At 36.6% G+C, this 25,343-nt stretch overlaps 2 protein-coding genes across 2 annotated transcripts in view; both read left to right on the plus strand.

Annotated features, from left to right (window-relative positions):
• ADAMTSL1 (ADAMTS like 1) overlaps nucleotides 1-25,343 on the plus strand; it is a 1,070,304-nt gene that overhangs the window by 351,146 nt on the left and 693,815 nt on the right. The gene's annotated exons all lie outside the window — the stretch shown is intronic.
• LOC122736095 (ubiquitin-like protein FUBI) lies at nucleotides 22,251-22,507 on the plus strand. Its single transcript, XM_043978112.1, has one exon. The coding sequence runs from the start codon at nucleotides 22,251-22,253 to the stop codon at nucleotides 22,494-22,496; it is 246 nt and encodes an 81-aa protein (XP_043834047.1). The 3' UTR covers nucleotides 22,497-22,507.

Below are 25,343 nucleotides of genomic sequence, written 5' to 3' on the forward strand. Positions count from 1 at the left end.
AATTTCCTTCAGCCCTTTGTCTGGATCTATCCTTTCCCCCAAAGAACCTATGAAGAATTTTGCCCCATGGAGGAATTCTGACCCTTACTTCCTATGGAAATTTGTTTAGCTTTGTATTCTCAGATTTTTCATAGGAATAGTGGTCAAATTAGGTCTTTAGGTAATTTCAGGCATTTGCTTTTGCCATTTTGTGGTCTGTAATTCTCCTGTAATTATATTGCAAAGAAACATTTTTTTTTAACTATAAGTGTGAGGTGGCTGGTTTACTCAACTCCATTGTAAGTGATAAGATGCCCAAATCAATCAGTCTCACTCATAAGTCTTTGAAAGCCATTTATTTGATTAAGTGAAAATTATATGAGACAGGAAGTCTATTCCAAATGGCTGACAGATTTCATCCTGCTGTGTGTGTCCTGTAGGATTGAGAAGATCAAGCAGTGTTGATTAGGAAATAATATTAGAATATAGTGCTGAGGTATAGTGACAGGACTGAGTCATGGGAGGGAAAGGAGATATTGGGAAGGGCCATCAGCTGCACATGCTTTGTAGAGCAGAAAACCTGTCCTGAGGAAAGTGCCATTAAAAGGACTACTTTTCATACATCTTCCCCACCAAGTACTTCTCATCCACAGACACTATAATTTACCATTTTGTTACTCAAACATTTCGGCTGAACTGAATTTTCCTTGATGACAAGAAGGCTGAGCGTTAACCAGAGAAAGACATAAATGTAATTTAGGCAGAAAACCCAACTCTTACCTAGATGTTAATAATTTCCCTAACTTGGGACTAAGAAAAATTATAATTGAGCTCATGACTTTTTGTCTAAAATAAGCTCCCTAAAGCTTAAGAGGAGAGAACCACGTGGATCTCAGGTGCCATTATGTGTCTCCTATACTTAATACAAGATAATTATTTTGACAGGCTGCTACAGTATAAAAAAATTTGAAGGAAGCTTAGGCTATGTAAATGTGGGGGTTTTTTGTTTTCTACCTAGAAATCAGGTTCTTAGGCTGCTGAGTCCTCTCAGAATTTACTTACTTCTAAAATGCTTCTCTTTCTAGGACACCACCCTCCTTCTAGTCACCATCAGTGCCATCTTCTATTCCTCACCCTCACCACAAATAGTTAATAATCACATCTTGTTTCTACCTTTGTATTTCTTGCATATGCCTTTTACTCTTTATTCAGACAGCCACAACCCTAGTTGAGGTCTCATCACCTCTTACTTGGACTATTTCAATAGACCCTTATTTGATCTCCCTATTTAAATCCTTCCTCCACAACTACTCCTAACTTAATTTTTCTCAAGTTAAATTCTGACCATGCCAGACTCCTATTCAAATAAACCATAGCGATCATCTATTGAGTCTAGGATAAACTGTCATTACATCTTTGTTTCAACCTTTTAAAATGTCAAGTAACACATGTATATGCTTTGTATATTCTTGGTAAACACATATATCAGAGGTTCATGCTTAAAAATATTTTGCTAGTAGATATGAGTGCATGATGAAAAGAAAGTGTAGTGGTCAATGCTTTTAGAATTCAACACTGTTGAGTTGCTGTGGTTTTAAAAGACATTACTTGATGGTTAACATTTTTGGCAATGAGTACAATCCTTTTAACATATAATTACAGTTTAAGAAAATTTCTTAATTCTCTTGAGTGTAAGATCAGTATGCAAATTCTGCCTATAGAAGGTATCCCTTTTATACCGTACAAAACAACTTTCTATGTAACTTCTTCAATGCTGCATTTACTTCGAGCTTGCTTACACAAAGTAATGAAACATGTCTTTAATTCCATGATGGAGCTCAAGGAAGGGAGACATTCAGACATCTGCAAGTGATAATTCAATTTTGCTTCTGTTAATTTTTATACCATTTGCAGCCCATAGCCCCAGATGCATAATTACCTGCACTTTGAGATTTTGTTATAGCAAAATTGTCATGATTTTTTTCCTATTTAACAGTGTTTTGAAACATCAATTCAATGTGCCTTAAATAATACAAAGCTTGACCATTTGAAAAGGTTTCCAGATGTAACGATATGTCAGCTGTATTGGCAGAATTAAATCCCATTAGGGGAAATTTATAAATATGTGTGACTGGAGGCAGGACTCCTGAGATGAAGAAGCTACAAGCTTCATGTTCTTGTTCTTTTTCTGGTTTCAGGTTTGATCCAAGTAAAAGAAAGAGAGGAAAACATTTGTAGTGGCAAAGTATTTTTATATGAGGAGTGGGGGAGGCAGGAGGAATGTGGGTTTTTCAGGGAATAAAACTGATTAAACTAACCCACAGCTATGTGACACTTGATGGTGCCTCTTGCTAACTGAATCTGCTAGATACGAACTTCTAGTGCCCTCTAGTGTTCAATTATGTAAGATTCCAAAAAGTCAAGAGGTACCTCCAAGGTGAGGAGAAAAAGGTCTCTTTCATTCAGTTTAGAAGGGAGTTGTCACATGGTCAGGCAATAGCAAATGCCCCCAAATTCCCTTTTATTTTATGTTCTTACATTTCTGTATAACAGGAAATTATAAATTTACAAATAAATAAACATAAATAAATTGTGAATTTGTAAATAAAAATTATAAACAGATATATTTTCCTCTTCTGTGGTCAAATTATCTCTTTATGGAAGAGAATAAAAATTTTCAAAGATAGAAAAAGCTTAAGACTTTAAAGTTAAAGAAAATAGTGTATGAGAGGTAATAGATACAAGTTTGTCTCAGGAATTATTAAATAATAATTTAATTTTGATAATTATTGATAATATTTCCTTTTTAAATTAAATTCTCTTCCTCCTACCTCTTTCCCCCTTTGAGAAAGAAAAAACAAGTCCCTATTACAAAAATGTATAGTTAAACATAACAAATTTATGCATTGGCCATGTCACTGTGTGTGTGTGCGTGTGTGTGTGTGTGTGTGTGTGTGTGTGTGTGTGTGTGTGTGTGTGTGTACTCTTGAGTGAGTCTGTCATTTCTTTATCAGAAAATGGCTATCATATATCATCTTGAGTCTTCCATAACTCTGGTTGACCATTGTATTTATCAGAGTTCTGAAATCTTTCAGAGTTGTTAGTCTTTACAATATTGTTGTTTTAGTATCATTGTTATCTTGGATTTGCTCACTTCTCCTTGCCTCAATTCATCCAAGTCTTTCCAGGTTTCTTTGAAACCATGCCTTTCATTTATCATAGCACAGTCATATATTATATTCATATATCATAACTTGTTCAGTCATTCCACAATTCATGAGTATTCTAATACTTTTTTGATTCTTATTGAGTGTAGCATGAAAGAAATGCAGTGAATGCTAGATGAAGAGTTAAGTATGAAGAGCCCTGGATTTGAAATAATATTTGAGTTTAAATTCTGGCTCTGCTACTCTTACTCTTTGTGAAGAAGAACTTAAGAATCTATGTGCTGTGAGCTGTTCTGTATAATCACATTTGATCCTCACAACAATCTTGTGTGGTAAGTGTATTTGATATAATCCATTTGCAGCTGAAGAAACCAAGGCAGGCTGAAGGTGTCATTTGCTCAGGGTCACACAGCTATTAAATTTCTGAGGCATAGGGGCAGCTAGGTTGCTCAGTGGATAAAGCACCGGCCCTGGATTCTGGAGGACCTGAGTTCAAATCTGGCCTCAGACACATGACACTTAGTAGCTGTGTGACCTTGGGCAAGTCACACAGCTACTAAGTTTTAGCCCTGCTAAAACAAAAAACAAAAACAAAAACAAAAATTTCTGAGGCAGGATATGAATTCAGTTATCCTGAACCCATCCCAAGGATACAAAACCAAAAAAGAGGAGTTCAATGCTAGGTATACTCCTAGGAAGCAAATGACAAAAATAAAAACCCTTTTTTATTATCAATAATCATGATCATGATGATAACTGGGATTTTTTAATATCACAGTAATAATGATTTAGTACTTTAAGGTTTGTAAAATACTTTACATGCCTCACTTTGTGGTAGCAAAAAAATAACACCACACAACACTGGGAAAATAGCCATCAATTGGGAAAAGACTAAACAAATTATGGTACAAGAACATATTTAAATATTACTGTATTATGTTGAATTCTTCCACTAGAATCATAACTAGCATTTATATAGTACTTTAAGTTTTGCCAAATGCTTTAGCTACATCATCTTATCTGGTCCTCTCAACAATCCTTTGAGTTAGGTGCTATTGCTATCCTTATTTTATAAATGAGGAAACTGGGGTTCAGAGAGATTTACCCAGGGTGCCTTAGTTCAGGTTTAAACAATCACTTAAAACTATATTGTATATGCATTGTCAGACGCGTTATTCAAAGAAATAATCACCCTTTACTTGTTTTATTTTTTTATATCTAGGTTTTCACATAATCAGCAATCATTATTAAGCCTTTAGTAGAGGTGAGATGCTGAGCTAAAAAGGTATAGAAACAAATACAAAAATGAAATAACCTCCTCCCTGTAAGGAGCTTATATTCTAATGGAGGAAACAACATGTGTGTATGTGTGTACAGAATATACATAATATGAATTCAATATAGTTTTGAAAGAAGGGGTGTCCTTATAGATGGAGAAACCAGTAAAAGCTTCATGTAGAAAGTGGAAATTGATATGAGTCTGGAGGACTAATGGAATATATTTAAACTAAGGGACTTATAAAAGGGATGCTGGGTGCGATGGATCAAGAACTGACCTCAGAGTCAGTAAGACCTGAGTTGAAGAATTGCCTAACACTTTAGGCAAGTCAGTATCTTCAGGCACTTCTCTAAAACTAAATAGCTGGGGGAGGGAGGGGAGAGATATTAATCTGTATTTCATCTATTTCAATCAAATCAGTTTCACTCACCCCCCCCAACAAAATATTATGTTTATTGGAAGGCAGTATTGCTAAAATTCTACATTTCTAGCTAAAGTTATTTATTAACTTCTGGAGTGTAGGATGCAGCTATAGTTTTTCTTAATGTCCCTATCATAAAAAAAAAATGACTTCTGTGATCCTCTTTCTACCATTGTCCATCCAACTTCACCAAGAGACCTCCATTTTAAGATGATGTTTGTTCTGAATGAAGTTTAATGAGGGCCATGTGAAGGGAATTTTCATTTTTGGCATTCTTCAAGGCTTGAGGAGAAACTGCCAAATTTTAGCTGCTGATCTGCCTACTTTCACCGGGGCTAATGGTTTGACATTTGCACTGGATGCCTCTCAAAGCAGGGCATACATATAAGAGAATATTAAAAGACAAAGAATTTCAGAGACTCATCTGAAACATGAGTCAGCCTTCATTTCACAGGACTCTGACAGGTGAGCCCCTGAGTTATCTTCTAGAAATGTGGGACTTATCTGGCAGTGAAAGGCTAGAAATTATATAATTAATTTAGACATGCAATACTTTCCCTATGCTGTCTTACACTTCAATATGGCAATATGTTGTGCTACTAGCTTTTTGTTTCTTTTAGAGAAGACAAGCATCTTTATTTGCCTTTTTTCCATTTCATTCTGTATTTCCCGGACTCTGCTCTTTTTGTCACCCATGATAAATGTTAAACAACTTTTTTGTTGTTGCAGTTTTGTTTTTTGTTTTGTTTTGTGGTGCAATGAGGATTGAGTGACTTGCCCAGGGTCACACAGCTAGTGAGTATTAAGTGTCTGCGGCTGGATTTGAACTCAGGTCCTCCTGAATCCAGGGCTGATGCTTAATCCACTGTATCACCTAGCTGCCCCCAATGTTAATCAACTTTTTTTTTTTTTAGTGAGGCAATTGGGGTTAAGTGACTTGCCCAGGGTCACACAGCTAGTAAGTGTTAAGTGTCTGAGGCTGGATTTCAACTCAGGTACTCCTGACTCCAGTGCCAATGCACTATCCATTGAGCCACCTAGCTGCCCCTGTTAAACAACTTTTAAAATAATATTCCACATTGTAACTTTCTTATGACACTGTCATAAAACAAAACCAGAAACATTTTGGTTCTAGCCAAGCCAAGAGTGTACATCTATAATCAATTTTGAATACATCTATAATTGATTTGAGGTGCCATCTTAAGTAGAGTAGAAAGATCTATTCTTAAATGCAGACTAAGAAAAGCAAAGGGAATTGGCCAATGTAGGAGCAGAGATCTAATGACCAATTCTGTGCTCTTGCTTAGGTAGTAGAAAGAGTGCTCTACTTGGAGACAGGAGAGAACTCCTTTCAAGTCCCATCTTGGACACTAGTTCCATAACTTGTTCTGACCTTATTATCAACTTCTTCCCCTCCCCACTCCTTGCCCATTCAGTAAACTCCAGTGGCTTCCTTTCACCTCCAGAATCAAATAAAAAAACCTCTGCCTTTTAAAGCCCTTCATAACCTAGTCCCTTCCTACTTTTCTGTCTTCTTAAACCTTCTCCCCTCAATATGTTCTCCTATTAAGTGATACTGGTCTTTTTGCTGTACCATATAACCCACACTCCCTACTCCTAGTGTTTTCACTGGTTGCCATTATCTCTACCTTCTAGCTTTTCTGGCTTCCTTCAGTTCTCAGCTAAAGTCTACCTTTTTCTACAAGAAACCTTTTACATGTCTTCCTCAAACTTAGTAACTTCTCTTTGATATTACCTCTAATTTATCCTCTATATCTTTTAAAAACAAAATTATTTTATATTTATAGAATAAAACAATCATTTCCATAACAGTATAATAATAAAAAAGATGGTTGCACACAAAACTGTCAATCCATTATATAGAACTTGTTATTTCTTTTAAATACATAATAAAGTTATCATGTAAATTTCATTTTTTTCTCCCTCTCTCCATGGTTTCCTGTCCCACTGGACTGTGAGCTCTTTGAAAGCAGGGACTCTCCCACCCTACTTTCTTTATATGTATATGGCATATAGGTGTTTAAAACTAACTAAAACAAACAAACAAACAAAAGCAAACTAGAAGGCACCTGAGAGGTCCTCTAATCCAGCCTCATATTAAAGATGAAAAAACTGAGACAGACACAAGTTAAGCAAATTGATCAAATTTCTACAGAGCCTTGCTAGCTATTTAGCTCTGGGCACATCACTTAACCTCTGCCTCAATCTCCTAGTCTCTGAAATGAGGATAATAAAGTACCTACCTCCCAAGGTTGTTATAAGGATAAAATGAATTATATTTATAAAGAGCTTTGAAAACTTTAAAGTGCTTTATAAATGTTAGCTTTTTATAATAACAATAATAATAATAATCATTATCATCATTATTATAACTACTACTACTACATATTCCACTTGTCTGCGTATTATTCCCTCTAATCACTGATGACAGAGATTCTCTGAGATAAACTTTTTATTTCAATGGGTTGTTAAATTAATGGATGATAATTGAATGATCTGAACATATATTAGAGAAATTGAGGGGCATCCATAGTGAATATAAAGCTTAGTTGTGAAAAAGTTAAAGAAAAAACAAACATATTTTTGGATTCAGTAACAATCTTCTAACAATTGTCTAGGGAAAGTCTTAGCAGTGTGACCTGTGGCAGAATGTGACCCCTTGTATGCTCAGGAAATATGAAGTTGTTTTGTTTTCCACTGCTTCAAATGAGTTACTCTCATTCCTATTTCCTACCAACTCTTAGGAATTACTGCTTTGCAATAAAAATACAAATGTCTTAAATGAGAATATTTTCATTAAAAAGATGACTTCAAATGAGTCTGGAAAAAAAATGAGAACAAAGTGATGAGGTATTCAATTAGAGTGGCAATAAAGCACAATTAACAGTATTCAGGACAAGCTATAAGTGAACTCTATCATGGTGTCTTTCCCTTTGAAAAGCCCAGTTCTGGAATAAAGTCTTAAGGGTGGAGGAAGGAATTAGAATGTTTTCTGACTAACAAACCTCACTGCTATATCCCAACACTGATTGGGAGGGAAGAGAAAGTGTAGAGTGAGAGAGTTTTCTAATGTAACTAGGTCAGACTCAGAAATGAAGGAATAGATTTTAAATAGAATGAATCAGAGCTACTCCACTTACATGCACTATTCCCACTCCTTTACCTGAAGGGATTCAAAACTAAGATAAGGAAAAAGGTGGCCAAATAGTGCCTAATTCTCCTATATAAATTCAAGTCACCTGGGCCCAGACAAATCCCAGCCTATGTAACGAAAGAAATTGCAATTGTGGGTAATCAGGCAATTGTTCTTATTTTCCAAAAGTGAAATGCAATGTGCTCCATGCATGTGTTAGACCCCAATTTTCAAACCATAAGCTAGTGATCTTCAATTTAATTCCTGCCCAAATTCTAAAATAAGCTATTATAGCTCATGAGCACTTAAAAAAGTAAGCTCTGATCACTAGAAGTCAGATTAGATTATCAGGGCATAACTGAGTGATTTTATTTCTTTTCCATAGGGTTTCCATAGGATCTGATAGATTAGGTCAGAGTCATAGGTACTGTAAGGGCCAAATTTAGTATGAGAAGAGTTAATTGGGTGGCTCACCTTAATATTGAGGTAAGAAAAGAAACAGCCTCTTTCAAAAACAAAACACAGGTTTATTAATGGGAACAAATTTAAAACAGTATCTGAATCACACAAGTGATATTAATAGAACTAGAAACAATGAATAAACAATGTATAAATCTCTGGGGTAAAAAGACCCCAGGCACCTGAACCTGCCTGCAGCTCTAGCTCTACCTAAAAAAATCCCACAAACTCACCAATATCCGAAATCTGTAGCTATTAGGTGTAGTCTCCTCTGTTTTGGTCTGAAGGTCAAAAACCTTCAGCACCTCTAAATGTCTACCTTCCCCATCTCCCTCAGAACCCCTTCAAATCACCTCTTTAACTGTATCCAACTTAATCTAACTGATTTCCCCACAGGAAGGGGAGGGGCAGTTCTTAGCCCTGCTGAGTCTCCAATTGGCTCAGCACACCCACATGGACTGTCCCCATTATAATCTTGCCAGACCCACATGGGTGTGGGAAAGCTATTAGAGGAGCTATTAGTTACATAGTTTCAATAAATGTTCCCTGTGGTCAGAGTTCCTCTTGTTTGTTCAATTATCTCCCAAAGTACACACCCAAACTTACATTTTTTTCTTCAGTCTGACCATAATAAAGCAAAGATAGGGTTATGAAAACCTCAAATCACAATTAATTCCTTACAGTAACTAGATTTCTCTGCTGGCTTTGACAAATTCTCTTAGATTATCTTTGTGAACAAGATAGAGAGATATGAGCTGGATGATAGCCCAGTGAAGTTTGTTTAGAACTAATTAACTCAGAGAACTCAAATAGTGATCACAGTTAAATAATTCCAGAGAGAGTTGTCTAGCCCTGTCCTGTTCAGTAATTTTATCAATGATTTGAATGTTGCATAAATGACATATTTATAAAAATTGATGATGACAAAAAAGTTATGGCTGATAGGGTAGACAATACAGCTAGTATTTTAAAAGTTTTTAACAGTTTGATTTTCTAATTGAACTCCCTCATTTCCCTTGGCAGATATTAAAATTCTTAAAGAAATTATGTATATTACCTCCCCCATTAGAATGGTAATCGTGCATCACCATACATTCCCTTCCAGTTGCTCTGGAAATTTACCTTTCTATATTTCTCTTGTCTCCTATGTTTTAATTTCAAAGTTCCTACTCGGCTTTGATCTTTTCATCAAGAATGCTTAAAAGTCCTTTGTGCCATCAAAGAGCCATTTTTTTTCCATCTGTAGAATTATACTCAGGATTGCAGGGTAAGTTAGAAGCTCTTTCTTTATAGTAGTTGATATCTCCTTTGTTTTACTAATCTCTCCAGCCTTAATTCCTGAATGAAGCCTTTATTCCAGGGCCAACCTCCACCCCACTACTCTAGGCCCCCTTTGTTTACAACTTATTTCAACTGGGTTTCAGCACTGACTTACACCTCCTGGAACTTTGAGGTTCAGAGTGCAGAATCTCAAGGGCGTACACTATGAGTGCTAGGCACCTCACCAGCTCTGGTTCTGGGTGTTCTGATCTGAGCACTGCCACATCTATGCTAATTGATACCAAAGTTCATGCTGTGGGGTTCCCACATTATGGAGCTTTCTCAGGGAAGCCCTCTATACTTGATTCTTCCAGATATAGAACTTGGTAGGTGACATGTATCTCTAGCCAGTTTCTGGTCATGAAGAGGGGGAGGAGGAGCTACCGATTTGTTTGCTTTGCTGGCACTTGTTTTGTTGGTGGCCCCCATTCCTGTTGCTCATGTACCTCTTGGTGACTTTTTTTTGCACAGCTCTAAAATGGAATAAATAATTTATTGTCATTTCTCATTAGATTTCTTGATATTTTTAGGTTTTTATTGGAGTAGGTATTGGAGAGCTGAGCTGCTTACTTCTGCTCAGGCAACCATATTGGCTGAAAGTCCATCCCAAGTGGTTTTGATTAGCTTAATCTTAATTGGATTTTCCCCCTCTTGCCCAAGGGCCTCTTCAGTTGTCTTCCAAAATTATTCACACCTTATGATCTAAGAGTAATCAGTACCCATTAGCACCCACTAATATTTTACAGTTAATGCCTTCAAGAACTATCAAGTTCCTTCAGGAAAACTTAACTCACCTCTGACACAATGGTTTGGCTTGTTCAGAAGGAAAAAAATACACAATTATTTCTTTTACCCTTACAATAAAGGTGATTGACTATGTTTACATAAAACCTACATAGATTTTTCTTAGGATCATGGAACTAGATATTGAGCTAGAAGGGACCTTAGAACCAACCCTTCCCTGACTCAAGAACACTTAAAAAACAAAAAAACAAAAAAACAATGTTGTCAAGAAATGGTCATCTATTCATTGCTTGAAATCCCTGTTGAGAGGGGGCAGCTAGGTGACACAGTGGATAAAGCACCACTCCTGGATTCAGGAGGACCTGAGTTCAAATTCAGACTCAGAGACTTGACAAAATTACTAGCTGTGTGACCATGGACAAGTCACTTAACCCTCATTGTGCCACCAAAAAAAGAAAGAAAGAAAGAAAGAAAGAAAGAAAGAAAGAAAGAAAGAAAGAAAGTAAGAAAGAAAACCACTATTGAGGAGGAATCCATTATCTCCTTATCCAACTCATTCACACAACTGGTTCTAGTTTGGTCCTTGAGAACTATGCTTCAAGTCTCTTTTCCATATGTTAGATATTCAAATATTTCCATTAAGTTTTCTTATCTACATCCTCAGTGCTTTCCATTAATACTAATAGGGCATGATCTCTAGTCCACTTAGCCTTCTGGTTATGCTCTTAGGAATGAGATCCAGGTTGTCAAGTCCTTTAAAAATGCATACCCGTAACAGAGTATTCCAACTATAAACCCCTTGGATAAACCATTGTGATAAAACTTCATTTGTCAAACATCAAGAGGAATTACAAGTTAAAAATAATTGAAGTGTTTCTTGTGAGAGAGGGAAAAAGAGGCCAATGTTACTTTGTGTTTATGTGTGTATATGTATGTTTGTGTGAGGGGTAGTAAGACATAGTAAGTACACTGAAAAGGTAGGAGAGGGCCATGTTATGAATCAATCCATCAACATCCATTTATTAAGCACTTAGCATGTTCCAGATACTGTTCTAAGTATTAGGCTATAATGAAAGGCATCCTGGAGATCATAGGAAGCAGATAGAGTTTGTTGAATAGGGGGAAGGGGAGGAAGAGTATGGGCAGTCCTGCTCTTTAGGAAGATCAGTCTGACAGTTGAGTGAAAAATGGACTGGAGTCAGGACTGATTTAGAACCAGCAAACTATTGCAGTAGTCCAGAGGTGAGGTGATGAGACCTTGCCCCAGGGTGATGTCAGTGTTTGAGGAGAGAAGAGGGCATATATATGTATGAGAGATGTTACATAGTTAAAAATGACAGGGAATTCCTAACAGATTGAATATGGGGAAACTCCCCATGGAAAAATGTCCTCCACTGATACAGATTAGAAACTGGTCTATGGCATATTTTTTTAATAATAAACATTTTTATTTAAAGTTTTGATTTCTAAATTCTCTCCCTCCTTCCCTCCCTCCCCTCTTCCCTACCCTGAGGTGGTAACATGTACAATTATGTAAAATATTACCATATTAGTCATTTGTATAAGAAAACTTGAATAAAAGAAAAAATACGAGTGAAAAATAGCATGCTTGAGTCTGTGTTCAATCAAAATCAGTTCTTTCTTTGGAGGTGGATAGTCTGCTTCATCATTAGTCCTTTGGGATTGACTTGGATCATTGTATTGAGGAGAATAGTTAAGTCATTCACAGTTCTTCATCAAACAATATTGCTGTCTCTGTGCACAGTGTTCTCCTGGTTCTGCTCTCTTCACTAGACATCATTCCACATAAATAAGTCTTTCCAGGCCTTTCTGACATCATCCTATTTTTCATTTCTATAGCACAATAATATTCCATCACAGTCATATACTTATTTAGCCACTCCCCAATTGATAGGCATCCCTTTGATTTCCAATTTTTAGTCACCAAAAAAAGAGCTGCTCTAAATATTTTTGTACAAATAGGTCTTTTTTTTTCATTTTTGGATGTCCTTGGGACATAAACCTAGCAGTGGTATTGCTAGATCAAAGGGTATGCATAGGTTTTAGCCCTTTGGTCATAATTTATGGCATATTTTTAGAGCATTGTTTGGGGCATCGTTGGTCTAAATGCCTTTCTTCTGGTTTCATTATTTAGTTAATATTTATCAAAAACAAGACTTTACCTCTGGTCTTTCTGACACAGCTGCCATCTTTCTAGCCATTCTGCTACCCCGTGAACTGGACTTGTTCTTCTTAGAGGCAGCAGTTAGGTGGGACAGTGGATAGGGAGTCAGGAAAATGCCAGTTCATCACCTTAGACACCAGCTATATAACCTTTTGCAAGTCATTTAACCTCTGACTGCCTCAGTATCCTCAACTATAAAATGGGGACAACCCTAATACCTCCCAAGTTTGTTGTGAGGAACTTATTGTTCAGTCATTTCAATCATGTCGGCCTCTTCATGACCCCATTTGGGATTTTCTTGTCAGAGATACTGGAGTGGTTTGCTATTTCCTTCTCCAGCTCATTTTACAGATGAGGAAACTGAGGCAAATGCGGTTAAAAGTGACTTGCCCAGGGCTAGTCACACAGCTAGTTAGTGTCTGAGGCCAAATTTGAACTCAGGATGACCAGCACTCTATCCACTAAGCCACCTCACTGCTCCATACGGAACATAGTATCTGTTGGTTCTCTTCTCTTCCTCTGAGGCTAATGTATAACTCTGTTTCCTTTTTACTAAATAGCCCCAGATAGCAATATTTTTGAGGGGACCTCAGTACCTATTTAAAATATTTTGAGGCTTTTGATTGGTTTTTTGTTTCTTTTTTGCAGTCAGCTAACAACACTATTTGATTTCCCCATGCTCCTTGGTGAGTTTGCATTGGCTGCCCCACCCCCATGCACACTCTCTTTTACCCCAAATACCTCTTAGAATCTTTCCTTTCCTTCAAGGCTCAGCTGAAGAGGTATCTGCAGGAAGAATCCTTTGCTGACCCCTCCAGCTGCTAGTGCTTCTCTTCTCCCTTCAATTATTGTGTACTTATTAGAATATACTTTACATAAAAGATTGCCACCTTGATAGCCCTGTGTGGGAAGAGTAAATAGATTTAAGTAAATACCACTCCTTGAAATAGATGAATTTAGGACATAGTCTTTGTCTTTGGGATTTTGGTTGCTTGGAGGGTTGTTTTTTTCCTCATATAATTGATGTTGCCTTATAAGTCACTGATAGTTGCTACTTTATTACCAAGTTCAAAAGCAACAAACGTTTTATACTTGTTCATTCAGTCCATGAACTTGTATTGACTTTGTGTAGACTCTATGTAGTCTATATCTGTTTTGATGTTTGTACTTTGTCAGCAGTAGAAAATACTTTGTGCAATGAACTGCAAAATATCATTAATTCAGACTCCAGTAGTTCAGAATTCCTTTTAATTTAGACAGGGTGGCCTGAAGTTTATAGTTCTTAGTAATTTTTTAAAATTCCTAATGCAAATTAATAATGTAAACAAGAATCTGGGGTGAGGTTTTAATTGAGAGAAAAAGATCTTTCTATTCAGCCTCAAGCACTTTAGAAATACTTTGGTATGCTAACTATAAATCATTTGCATTTATTCATTAAAGCTGTCACCTCTCCGAGGACCATGTTTTTCAGCAACATTATTAGCTTACTTTGAGTAAGTGCTTTAAAGTAATAAATTGGATGGCCTTAAAAAATAGTCTGTAATTCAGACTTTTGACTAATTTAGACTCTTCACATTGCCTTAATTAGTCCAAATTCAACAGATATCAGGGAGGTTTATTAAGGAGCAATGTAGAAACTTAGCATGTATTCATTAGTGTTCTTTTTTAATAATAGTAGGCATAATTATTGTAATGAAAGAAAAATACAGCTTTGACTCTGGGTAACTAAAATTAAATGTGATTATTTAAGCAATAATTATTTTGTCTGATAGCTTCATTTTTTGTAGTTCTAAGTGACTAGATCTTTATCTCCTTTTTTCCCCGTCTTCTGGGATATATACTAAAAAATAACCAAAGACTCCATGGGCATAAACCATCAAAGTTAATAAAATTCAGTCTTGCTTAATAAGTATGAACAATATGCCCTCCCTGCTTTTGAGAGGGAGAAAATAATCATTTCCCCCCTGCACACACGTTTGGTGCTAAAGAGTTTTCATTTGGCAGACATAGTATTTGCTTTCATTTACACTTTTTTTTTTTTTTTTTGGTGAGCAAAGTAGCAGACAGGAAAAGTTAAAAATAACAAAGAATGAAAGGGAGGCAGTTTATTCGGAAATGTCTAAATCAATTATCTTTTGGATACTGGAAAACCTTTAACTCACACACATAATAGCAGACCATCCCAATTAGACCAAGACCAAATGTAATTTTCAGTCAGTGTAGTTTAGCTTAGAATTTGAATATTTGTTGTTCAGTCATTCAGTAGTGTCCAACTCTTTGTAACCCTGTGGACCATACTCTCCATAGGGTTTGCTTTGCAAAGATACTGAAGTAGTTTGTCATTTCCTTCTCCAATGGATTAAGGCAGATAGAAGTGACTTGCCCAGGGTCACACAGCTAGTAAATGTTTGAGGACAAATTTGAACTGATTCCAGGCCTAGCACTCTATCCACTGAGCCACCTAGATGTCTCAGAATTTATATATTTATATAACATATTTACTATATAACTTATATTTTGTAATATATGTTATAATTACTATATATTTGTATATGAGTATTTAATACCAAGAATATATTTACCTGGCCACCATTACATTCATTCATTCATTCATTAGTTTGTTCATTCATGCATTCATTCATTGAAACATGAAACATTGAAATGTGAAACATTGAAATGTGAACTTACTGATCAGAAGACTTTTCTTTTTCCATTAAATCACCTTTTGGAGCATGATATTGTTCTAGGCTCTGGAATATTAGATATTAAGATGCACTGGTGATCTCATTGGTACTGGCATAACACTCTGCCAATGCAGATGGCAGCTTCTTCATGCCTCCTCATCCCACCCAGTTCTTTTCTCTGTCTCATCACAAGTGTTCTATAGAGGGTCCACCCCTCCAAAAAAAATTGGAGGTCTTCATTTGGTTCTTCATTATCTCAGGGGAACAAGTGCAATATGCAGCCTATTCATTTTGTTATTCCTCAGTCCTGCTAGATAACAAACATACCTACTTCCTTTGTCATTCACACCTATCCTTGTTTCCAAATATGACTCCCAAATCCTTTGATATTTTGGTGGGTGATTTTTATTCAATCATTAGGTCTTGAGTCTAAAAAAAAAAACCTCACTTGCATTGATCTTTGACCCTTTTTATCAATGCTATCTGGTTTTTGGACATTAGCTCTTCCCATTTTCAAGATGCTGCTGCTGTACGCAATAACAACAACAACAACAATGACAACAATTTATATAGTTCTGAGTTTTTCAAAGTGCTTTGTAAATCTGGGACATAGGAGCAATTATTTTCTTTCTTTTTTTCTGCAGGGCATGAGGGTTAAGTGGCTTGCCCAAGGTCACATAGCTAGTAAGTGTCAAGTATCTGAGGCTGGATTTGAACTCAGATTCTCCTGAATGCAGGGGTGGTGTTTTATGTACAGCACCACCCAGCTGCCCCAAAAGGAGTAATTATTATCTACCTTTTAAAGAAGAGGTCATTGAAGTAGCCAGAGATGAAATTACTTGCCCAGGGTCTCACAGCTAGCATCTGAACTCAGGCATTCCCGATTCCAGATCCAGCACTCGATCCACTATGTAACCCACCTGTCTCCAGTAAGATAAATACAGTACCTGCTTTGTAAATGCATAATCTCCTATAAATAAAACAAGGGGCAGCTAGGTGGCGCAGTGGATAGAGCAATGGCCCTGGAGTCAGGAGTACCTGAGCTCAAATACAGCCTCAGACACTTAACACATACTAGCTGTGTGACCCTGGGCAAGTCACTTAACCCCAATTGCCTCACTAAAAAACAAACAAACAAACAAAAAACAAAACAAAACAAAAAATAAATAAAATAAAACAAAAGGGAAGGCTCAAAGATGCATAATGTTCGGAACAGGAAAGGTAATAATTCCATTCTTCTCTACCTTTATCAGACCCCATTTGAATTATTGTCTTATGATCTAAGAAGCACAATTTAGGAACAACATTGGTAAAGTTGTACATTGTCAGAGCAGGGAGCCCAGGGTGCCAAAGCTGTCAGAGACCATGCCATGAAAAATTCCATTGGAGGAACTAGGCTATTTAAAATGAAAAAAAAAAACAAATAGACTTGGAGACATAGTAATTAATCAAGTATTTTAAGTTCTGTCATATGTAAGATGGCAAATAGATTTGTTCTAGAAACCAAAACTGGTAATGAGTCAGTCAGTCAATAAGCATTTATTAAGCATCAACTGTGTACCAGGTACTAGAATAAATGCTTATAAAAGTTACAAAGAGTTCCTAAACATCCAGAGCTACTCTAAAAGTCAATGACCTGCCTCAGGAGATAATGATTCAGAAGTGACACTGAAGTAAAGGGCAACAAGGACTGAAGGAATGTAGAATTTTCATCCACTGTGGCAAATAAAGCTTCTTTTTTAATAAATATTTTGAAACTTTTTTTAGAGTATGTATCTTTAAGGCCACACTTAGCACATTCTTCCCTTTTTACTGCTTCCCTGCTAAAATGTTGTACCTTCTCCATCTCTGACCTCTTCTCCTTATTCCCATCCGTCACCGTTTCCCACCTTTCCCTCTTATACCTTCGGGATTACTTGGATGGAATTTATACATAGAGTTTGAATATTACAATTTTGCTAATCCAGACTGCCAGTGATTAGACTGTGAATAAACCTGTCAAATCTCATGTCCAGGGTCACCAGACTTGTCTGTCTTTCTGATCATAATTGACATTAGCATCATTTATTAGAGTAATGTTTTCTGACATGTTCATTTAGAGAAAGCCCCCTGCTCTAGTCAGTGAAGTGTATAGTAACTTATAGGTCTTTTTAGACCAAGACTCCTCCTTCATTTTACACTTGTCAAGGAAATGCCCCCTTTCTTATTTCAACCTATTCAGTACATTTGAGATTTGAAATAACTTAGATATTAAGTAAATCACCCTGAGCCAAAGGGCCTTCTCCTTTAAATCTTATCTGTTTACTTTTTTCTATTTCACATAGAACAAAGGTTCTTAACATCCAGTCCTTGAACTTCGTTTTTTGGATAACCACATTTCAAAATGATTGGTTTTATTTGTAAGCTTACATATTTCCTTTTATGCATGTGAAAATATCATTCTGAAAAGGGGTCCACAGACTTCACTGCCAAAGGGATCCAAAACACACAAAAATTAGCAACTCCTGACATAGAAACACGCTAGCACTCTTACTCAATACTCGTATACTGAGGATCATTCCCTGAAAAAGCTGTTGTAAATGCATTGTTATGTATTCTTTATGGAAATTCAGCTGTGCACAATTCTGATCAATGAACTCATCAAGACATTAGAGCATTGATGATGAAGTATGCCTTCTCTCACCAGACAAGTCCCAGAGCAATGCATATGGACACTATGTGGAGAATGACACACACATTGTCAGAAATAGGCAATCAATTGGTTTGTTTTACTTTACTATGTATCTTTTTGATTGATGGGTTAGGGAATCAAGGGGAAATGAGATAAAAAATTTAAAGCATACACAAAACGTTAAATTTTTAAAAGGAAAGTCAGCTATGGAGAAAAATCATTTAATTTGGTCTCCTTCAATGTCCATCAAAAGAGGAGTAGATAAACAAGTTGTGGCATATGAATGTGATGGAGTACTATTATGCTATGACCAATGCCAATGGGGATTGTTTCAAAAAAACATAGGAAAGCCTATAGGAACTGATGCAAAGTGAAGTGAGCAGAAACAGGAAATCATCGTACACAACAATATTATTATAATGATGATCAACTGTGAAAGAGTTAGCTATTCTGAACAACATAATCATCCATAACAATTCCAAAGGACTTATGAGGAAAAAAATGCTTTCCACCTCCAGAGAAAGAACTAAGTTTAATTTTCTCCCTTTATTTTTCTTGGGTTTTTTTGTGACATAGCAAATAGAGAAATGTGTTTTGCCTGATTTTAAAAAAAAGAGGCATGGTATCTTGTACTAAGACGCTTCTGTTCTCTCTGTACTTTGCCTGGCCAGACTACATTTGGAGTACTGTGTTCAGTTCAAATACCACATTTTAGGAAAATCATCACTAAGCTGGAAAGCATCCAGAAGAAAGTGACTAGGATTATGTAGCATTTCAATATCAATTAATTGTATCTGTTGAGTGTCTACTAAGTGTAAGGTATTAGAAATACAAAAATAAACCAAACAAAGTCCCTTCTTTCAAGGAATGTATCATTCTACTCAGGGAATATAACATAGAATACAAGCAATTTGTGAAGGTAGAGAGCATGCTTGAAAGATTCGGGATGTTTAACTTGAAGAAGAAAGTCCTTACAAGGGATATATGGCTACATGTCTTCAGGTATTTGAAGAGCAATCATACATAAGAGGAATTCAACTTGCCTGCCTCAACCCACGTGGCAGAATTAGGAGCAGTGGATATATGCAGCAGAGAAACTGATTTAAGTTTATGTAAGAAAATACTTATTACTATTTGAAGCTATTCAAAAGTAGAATGCACTGTAGTGGCAAGTTATGAGCTGTCCCTTTATTAGAGTTCTTAATGCAAAGTGTTGGTGTCCACTTGGCCATATTGTCCAGAAAGGGGGTTCTCATTCTGGCCCATTTGGGACTAGCATTCCCTCCTGGATCTGTGTCTGAGGTGCTGGTGTGTCATATTAACAACCTGCCCCTGATTCCTTCTCTGATTATGGTGCTCTGCCTTTCACATAAACAATATGAAGATAGGTAAAGTCAAACATGTCACACCCTTCTTATTCTCAAATGCTCAATTCTTGTTTCAACTCATCTTAATTTTCAAGTTCCAATATCTTCTCCCTAAGCCATATGTTGTTATGGTACAATTGCTAGAAACAAAAGGAAAAAAAAATTGAAGTAGGTAGTTATTTTTGTAAGTAATTTTCCTCTGGAAACTGTTGAGACAGTCTTTCCCTGTGGTCTGTGTGACTGCTGATCAGAATTTGTTTCTTATTGCCCCTTATATGACTATTGCTCTCCAACTTAAATTTCTCTAACCCTGGGTCAAAACCTAGGACACTAACCTCAGGCTAATTAGTAGTGCTTTGGCACCAAAACCAAAACATTGTTTTGTCTAGATCTGTATATCTTGTATTTCAGCACTTATCTGAGTACCTGCAAATGAAAGTGCTCATATTACTTACATCAAACACCATTTCATCTTTAAAAGCTCATGGAAGCTCATTTGCCTCCCTCTTCCTTTTCCAGCTATAACACTGGAAAATGTGTATTTGTATAAATACTTGTGCTTTCATCAAAGTTAGAGAGAAATCCTATCCAAATTCTAGGGTGCTGAAAGAGATAAGAAGCTATAAGTCTGCCTGTTAAATTCAACACCTATTCATGCAGCCAAGATCATATCAACTAAATTAATTTGTTTCCAAACCATGTGGATTAAATTAAAACCTTAATAGACTTTTAAGAGGAGGATGAAGAAAAGAGATCTATCTCTATGTTGGATGTTCCTTTGGAACATGCAGAGTTAGCAAAATATATCTGAATATAAACTGTCATCATTCTTGACATTCCACTGATATTCCACTTCTAAGGGCATATGAAATACTTGATGATGGGGAGTGATAAGAACTGGGGTCAGAAATGAAACATTTAAGAAAACAAGTATGTGTCACAGCAATTATTAATATCTTTATTTCTTGCTAATGTTTTTGTGCTTGGACTTATTGAAGGGAACCCAATTAGATATCCACTTTCCAGGGGAATGATTCTTCCCCCTTAGGTTCATCAAGTCTATGATCAACTTTTTCCTGCCTCCACATGAAAATACATAAAGCAATGGACAGAAGCTTTAAAAAAATCCCACTAATTTAGAATTGATTTAAAGGTAGAAAAAATCCTAAAAATTAGTTCTCCCAAAGTGGGATGAGCATCCTCAGGAAGGAGAAGAGTAGAAGTCTTTAAGCAAGAACCAAGTGAGCACTTACTGAATATTGGAAGCAAGGGTGATATAGCGGGGAAAATGGTGGTCCTAGAGCAGAGGGCCCAAATTCCAGTTCTGTCAATGATGTTTATTACCAATGGTAATGTTGAGCAAATCACTTAACTTTTGGGGGGCTTCGTTTTTTCATTTCAAAAATGAAAAGCAAAATGTTTCACTCCCATATTATGCCTGCTAATCAATTTAAGAGGACCAATTTCCTTTCAGGAATGAAGGATCCTGGGGCAGCTAGGTGGTGCAGTAGATAAAACACTGGCCCTGGATTCAGGAGGACCTGAGTTCAAATCCAGCCTCAGACACTTGACACTTACTAGCTGTGTGACCCTGGGCAAGTCACTTAACCCTCATTGCCCCTCAAAAACAAAAACAAAAACACCCCCTCCCCAAAAATGAATGAAGGATCCTAAAAAGAAAGAAAGAAAGAAGGATCCTGAGTTTTAGATAATTTGAATTTAACAGCAGTTAAGATACATTCTTTATAGCAAAATTTGCATTTTAACTTTATTTTCACCAGGGCATCTATTTAACCATTAGTTATCTTAGTGAGTGGAATTAATTATGTTGGAATGAGTTGGCCTTTTAACTATAGTTGTAATAATAGTTAGCTCTATGATCTATAAATATATAACTCTTTAAAATTTGCAAAGCACTTTATAAATATCTCATTTGGTCTGCACAGTAATACTATTATTATCCTCACTTACTGATGAGGAAATTGAGGTAGAGAGAGGTTAACTAACTTGCCAAAAGTCATATAGCTAGTAAATATCTGAGGTCTGATTTGAACTTAGGTCCTCCTGCTCACTTTACCTACTTAACTGCCATAATGATAAGTAGACCTCAGAATGTTGGCTACATTTTGTAATGTTTAGTGCTTATCTAGTCCTATCCAAAGCCTTTGAAGTATATACTTTTCCATTCATTGGGAGAGACAGTTTGGTATATTGGAGTCAGGAGAGACCTGGGTTCAAATTTTGCCTTGGGTAGTCACCAGTTATATGTTCTTTAACTACTCACTTTAACTCTCTAAACCCTAGTTGCATCATTTATTTTAAAGAAATGTTTTTTGGTTTATTTTATTTTATTTTTGTTTGTGCAGGGTTAAGTGAGGGTTAAGTGACTTGCCCAGGGTCACACAGCTAGTAAGTGTCAAGTGTCTGAGGCTGGATTTGAACTCAGGTCCTCCTGAATCCAAGGCCAGTGCTTCATCCACTGCACCACCTAGATGCCCCTGCATCATTTATAAAAAAGGGGGTAAGGATGCTTTTAGTATTTATTGCACAGAGTTGTCATGAGGTCTTTATGAAATCATGTTTGTAAAGTGCTTTGTAAAAATTAACGTGCTAAGGGGCAGCTAGGTGGAGCAGTAGCACTGGCCCTGGATTCAGGAGGACCTGAGTTCAAATCCAGCCTCAGACACTTGACACTTACTAGCTGTGTGACCCTGGGCAAGTCACTTAACTCTCATTGCCCATCAAAAAAAAAAAATAGTCTCTTTCTGGTCTCCATCTTCGCCGCGGCAGAAGCAGGACTAGTGTGTCCGAGTTGCCACCATGCAGCTGTTTGTCCGCACGCAGGCTCTACACACCCTCAAGGTGACCAGGCAGGAGACCGTCGCCCAGATCAAGGCCCATGTGGCATCCCTAGAGGGCATCGCCCCCGAGGATCAGGTCCTGCTTCTAGGTGGCTCCCCGCTGGAGGATGAAGCCATCTTGGGCCAGTGTGGGTTGGAGCCGCTGTCCACTCTGGAAGCGGCTGGCCGAATGCTAGGAGGTAAAGTCCATGCCTCTCTGGCCTGAGCTGGAAAAGTGAGGGGTCAGACTCCCAAGGTGGCTAAGCAGAAGCAGAAGCAGAAGAAGAAGAAGAAGCAGAAGAAGAAGAAGAAGCAGAAGAAGAAGAAGAAGCAGAAGAAGAAGAAGAAGCAGAAGAAGAAGAAGAAGCAGAAGAAGAAGCAGAAGAAGCAGAAGAAGAAGAAGAAGAAGAAGAAGAAGAAGAAGAAGAAGAAGAAGAAGAAGAAGACGACGACGACGACGACGACGACGGCGGGCCAAGAGAAGGATGCAGTACAACAGACGATTTGTCAATGTGGTGCCCACCTTTGGCAAGAAGAAGGGCCCAAATGCCAACTCCTAGGCCTGGGTAGTCTGTCCCCAATAAAGTCACTATGACTCTAAAAAAAAAATTAAAGTGCTATATAAATGTCACTTATTATTTCTCCACATCAGTTGAAAGCAAAGAACTTTCTTCTTTTTCTTTCAAACAGTCCAGTCCTTCCATCTTCTCAAATCCATATTTGTGTGTGTGTAAATATGTATGTATATATGTATGTGTAACACACATTTTTTACTATCTTCCTTTGTGGAACATATACACTTTATATCTGTTTCACTTACAGTGGCCCAGTGTTACCTTTACTATCAAAAGTTCTCCAAGGAAAGAAACTGAATATCATAATTATTTTACTTATGAACTTATTACCTTTCTGTGTTTCCCATTTTTTTCCCTTTTTTTCCCCATAAACTTCTGATACTCTTTGAGGGCAGGAACTATGTGTTAAGCTATGCTTTACACATAGTAGTGCTTAATAAAAATGTACTGAAGGACAAAAGGAGTGCTTCTCTTTTCGTTTTCCCAATACTGAGGGTAATGAGCAGCCTAAGGAATGGGGCCATATATTCAGATACCTGAAATTTTGCCCCACCCTTCTTTGTTTCCTGACTAGCCTTTTATTTATTTATTCATTCATTCATTCATTTATACTTATGCAGCAATAGTGGTAATGATTGGTAAATAAGCATCAACATCTCCTTTCAGAATGTTCATTTGATAATCTAGTTCTGACTTTTAGCATTGAACCAGTTGGAATGGCCCTTATTAGTTTCAGCCTCCAATGTTGGGAGAATTGGAATAGATTCTGGGATTTCCATCTTTCACTCTCCCAATAACTTTACGAGGAGTCTTAACATCATGAAAGATCGTGGAATGAGTGAAAAGAGACAAATATGACTTCCCAGTTTTTTAAGTTACTAAGGGTATAGTGGTGCCATGTTCAGAAACAAGAAAATTAGGAGAAAGGGCAAGTTTGAGGAAGATATCAAAAGTTCGATTTTGGATGTGTTGAATTTGAGGTGATAGCAGGACATATATTTGAAGATGTCTAGTGTGCATTTGGAAACAGAGAGGTCAGCATAGAGGCAAGGATGAGGAGCTAATGTCAAGAGAGAGATTTTTTGTAGTCATAACTCAACATTTACATATGATACATATTTCAGTTATCTACTTTTTAATTTGTAAGGATTACATATTTTTTTGAGGACTTATTACTTGTACATGAAAAGTACAAAGGCAATAATAGAAAGCAAATTGTGTAGAATCTCATTACAGCTCAAATAAATTGGCTTCTTTTTCCTTAAATATAAATTACATTTCAGGGAAATTGGAAATAGGATTATTAAATAATTAACAAGGAGCAAGAAAGCCTTCAGAATTTTTTGCTTAGAAACCCTAAATTTCTAGTTACAACTCAGTTTAAAATGCCAGACTGCAAACAGTTAAATTTCAGCCTCAGTATGTTTCCTCCTCCCTTCTTTTCCTCCTTTGACTCACAACCTTAGAATATGAGAGCTTGGATACTAGATTTTTATTTTAAATTTATTTTAAACAAGGAATCATACCTTTTTATCCAAAAAAATGACAAATTGTTACCACTACCATCACTTAAAATATATAGACCTCTCATTGACCCTGTAGTAATTCCTTAAAGTTGAAAAAGTTATATTAGAAACAGATTCCGTCCTATAAGGAACAGATTGATAGATGATAGATGATAGATGATAGACAGACAGACAGACAGACAGACAGACAGACAGACAGACAGACAGACAGATAGATAGATAGATAGATAGATAGATAGATAGATAGATAGATAGATAGTCAGTCAGTATCCCTAGAGCCATCTGGTGTATTTTTAGGGTATTAACATTTATACTCTTTATGGAATTTATGCTCTCATTATTTCCCTCTTTAAAAGAATAAAAAGCTCAATCTGTGTTTCTGCCAGCAGTGACTCACTGACTCACATTCTGTGGTATGAGCAGTAATATTTCTGATCATTTTTCATGTTAAAATAATATTTTGAAAATCAGAATTCTTAGACATATTTATTGACAAGTCAGTTATATAATATCATAAATTTACTAACAATCATATAATGAAATAAGGATTGGTTTCCCAGATGCATTCATTCATTTTGGTGGTATGCTTGGCATTTTTGAGGTTTCAAACTGTTTATTGGCCTTTTCTCCACATATTACTGCCCAAACATAGACAAGCAAAATAACTTATCAGTCAATTTTTGTTTTAATGATGACCAATCAAAGCTATATAAATGTTGGAGATTAAAGAAGAAATTTCAGTGATTCATTCAACAAACATTAAGCAATTATTATGTGTCAGGCACAGTGCCAAGCAGTGGGAATATGCAGAAACAGATCCTGCCCTCAAGCACCTCACATACTAACAGGGGTGATAAATATGAAAATAACTAGCTATATGCAAGATAAATAAAAGGTAGATAGAATATAATATTTGAGATAAAGGGACTTGCACTTAGGGAGGACAGGAAGTGGAAGGACCTAGCATAGATG

Source organism: Dromiciops gliroides, chromosome 1, assembly GCF_019393635.1.
Source record: "Dromiciops gliroides isolate mDroGli1 chromosome 1, mDroGli1.pri, whole genome shotgun sequence".
NCBI classification, from domain to species: domain Eukaryota; kingdom Metazoa; phylum Chordata; class Mammalia; order Microbiotheria; family Microbiotheriidae; genus Dromiciops; species Dromiciops gliroides.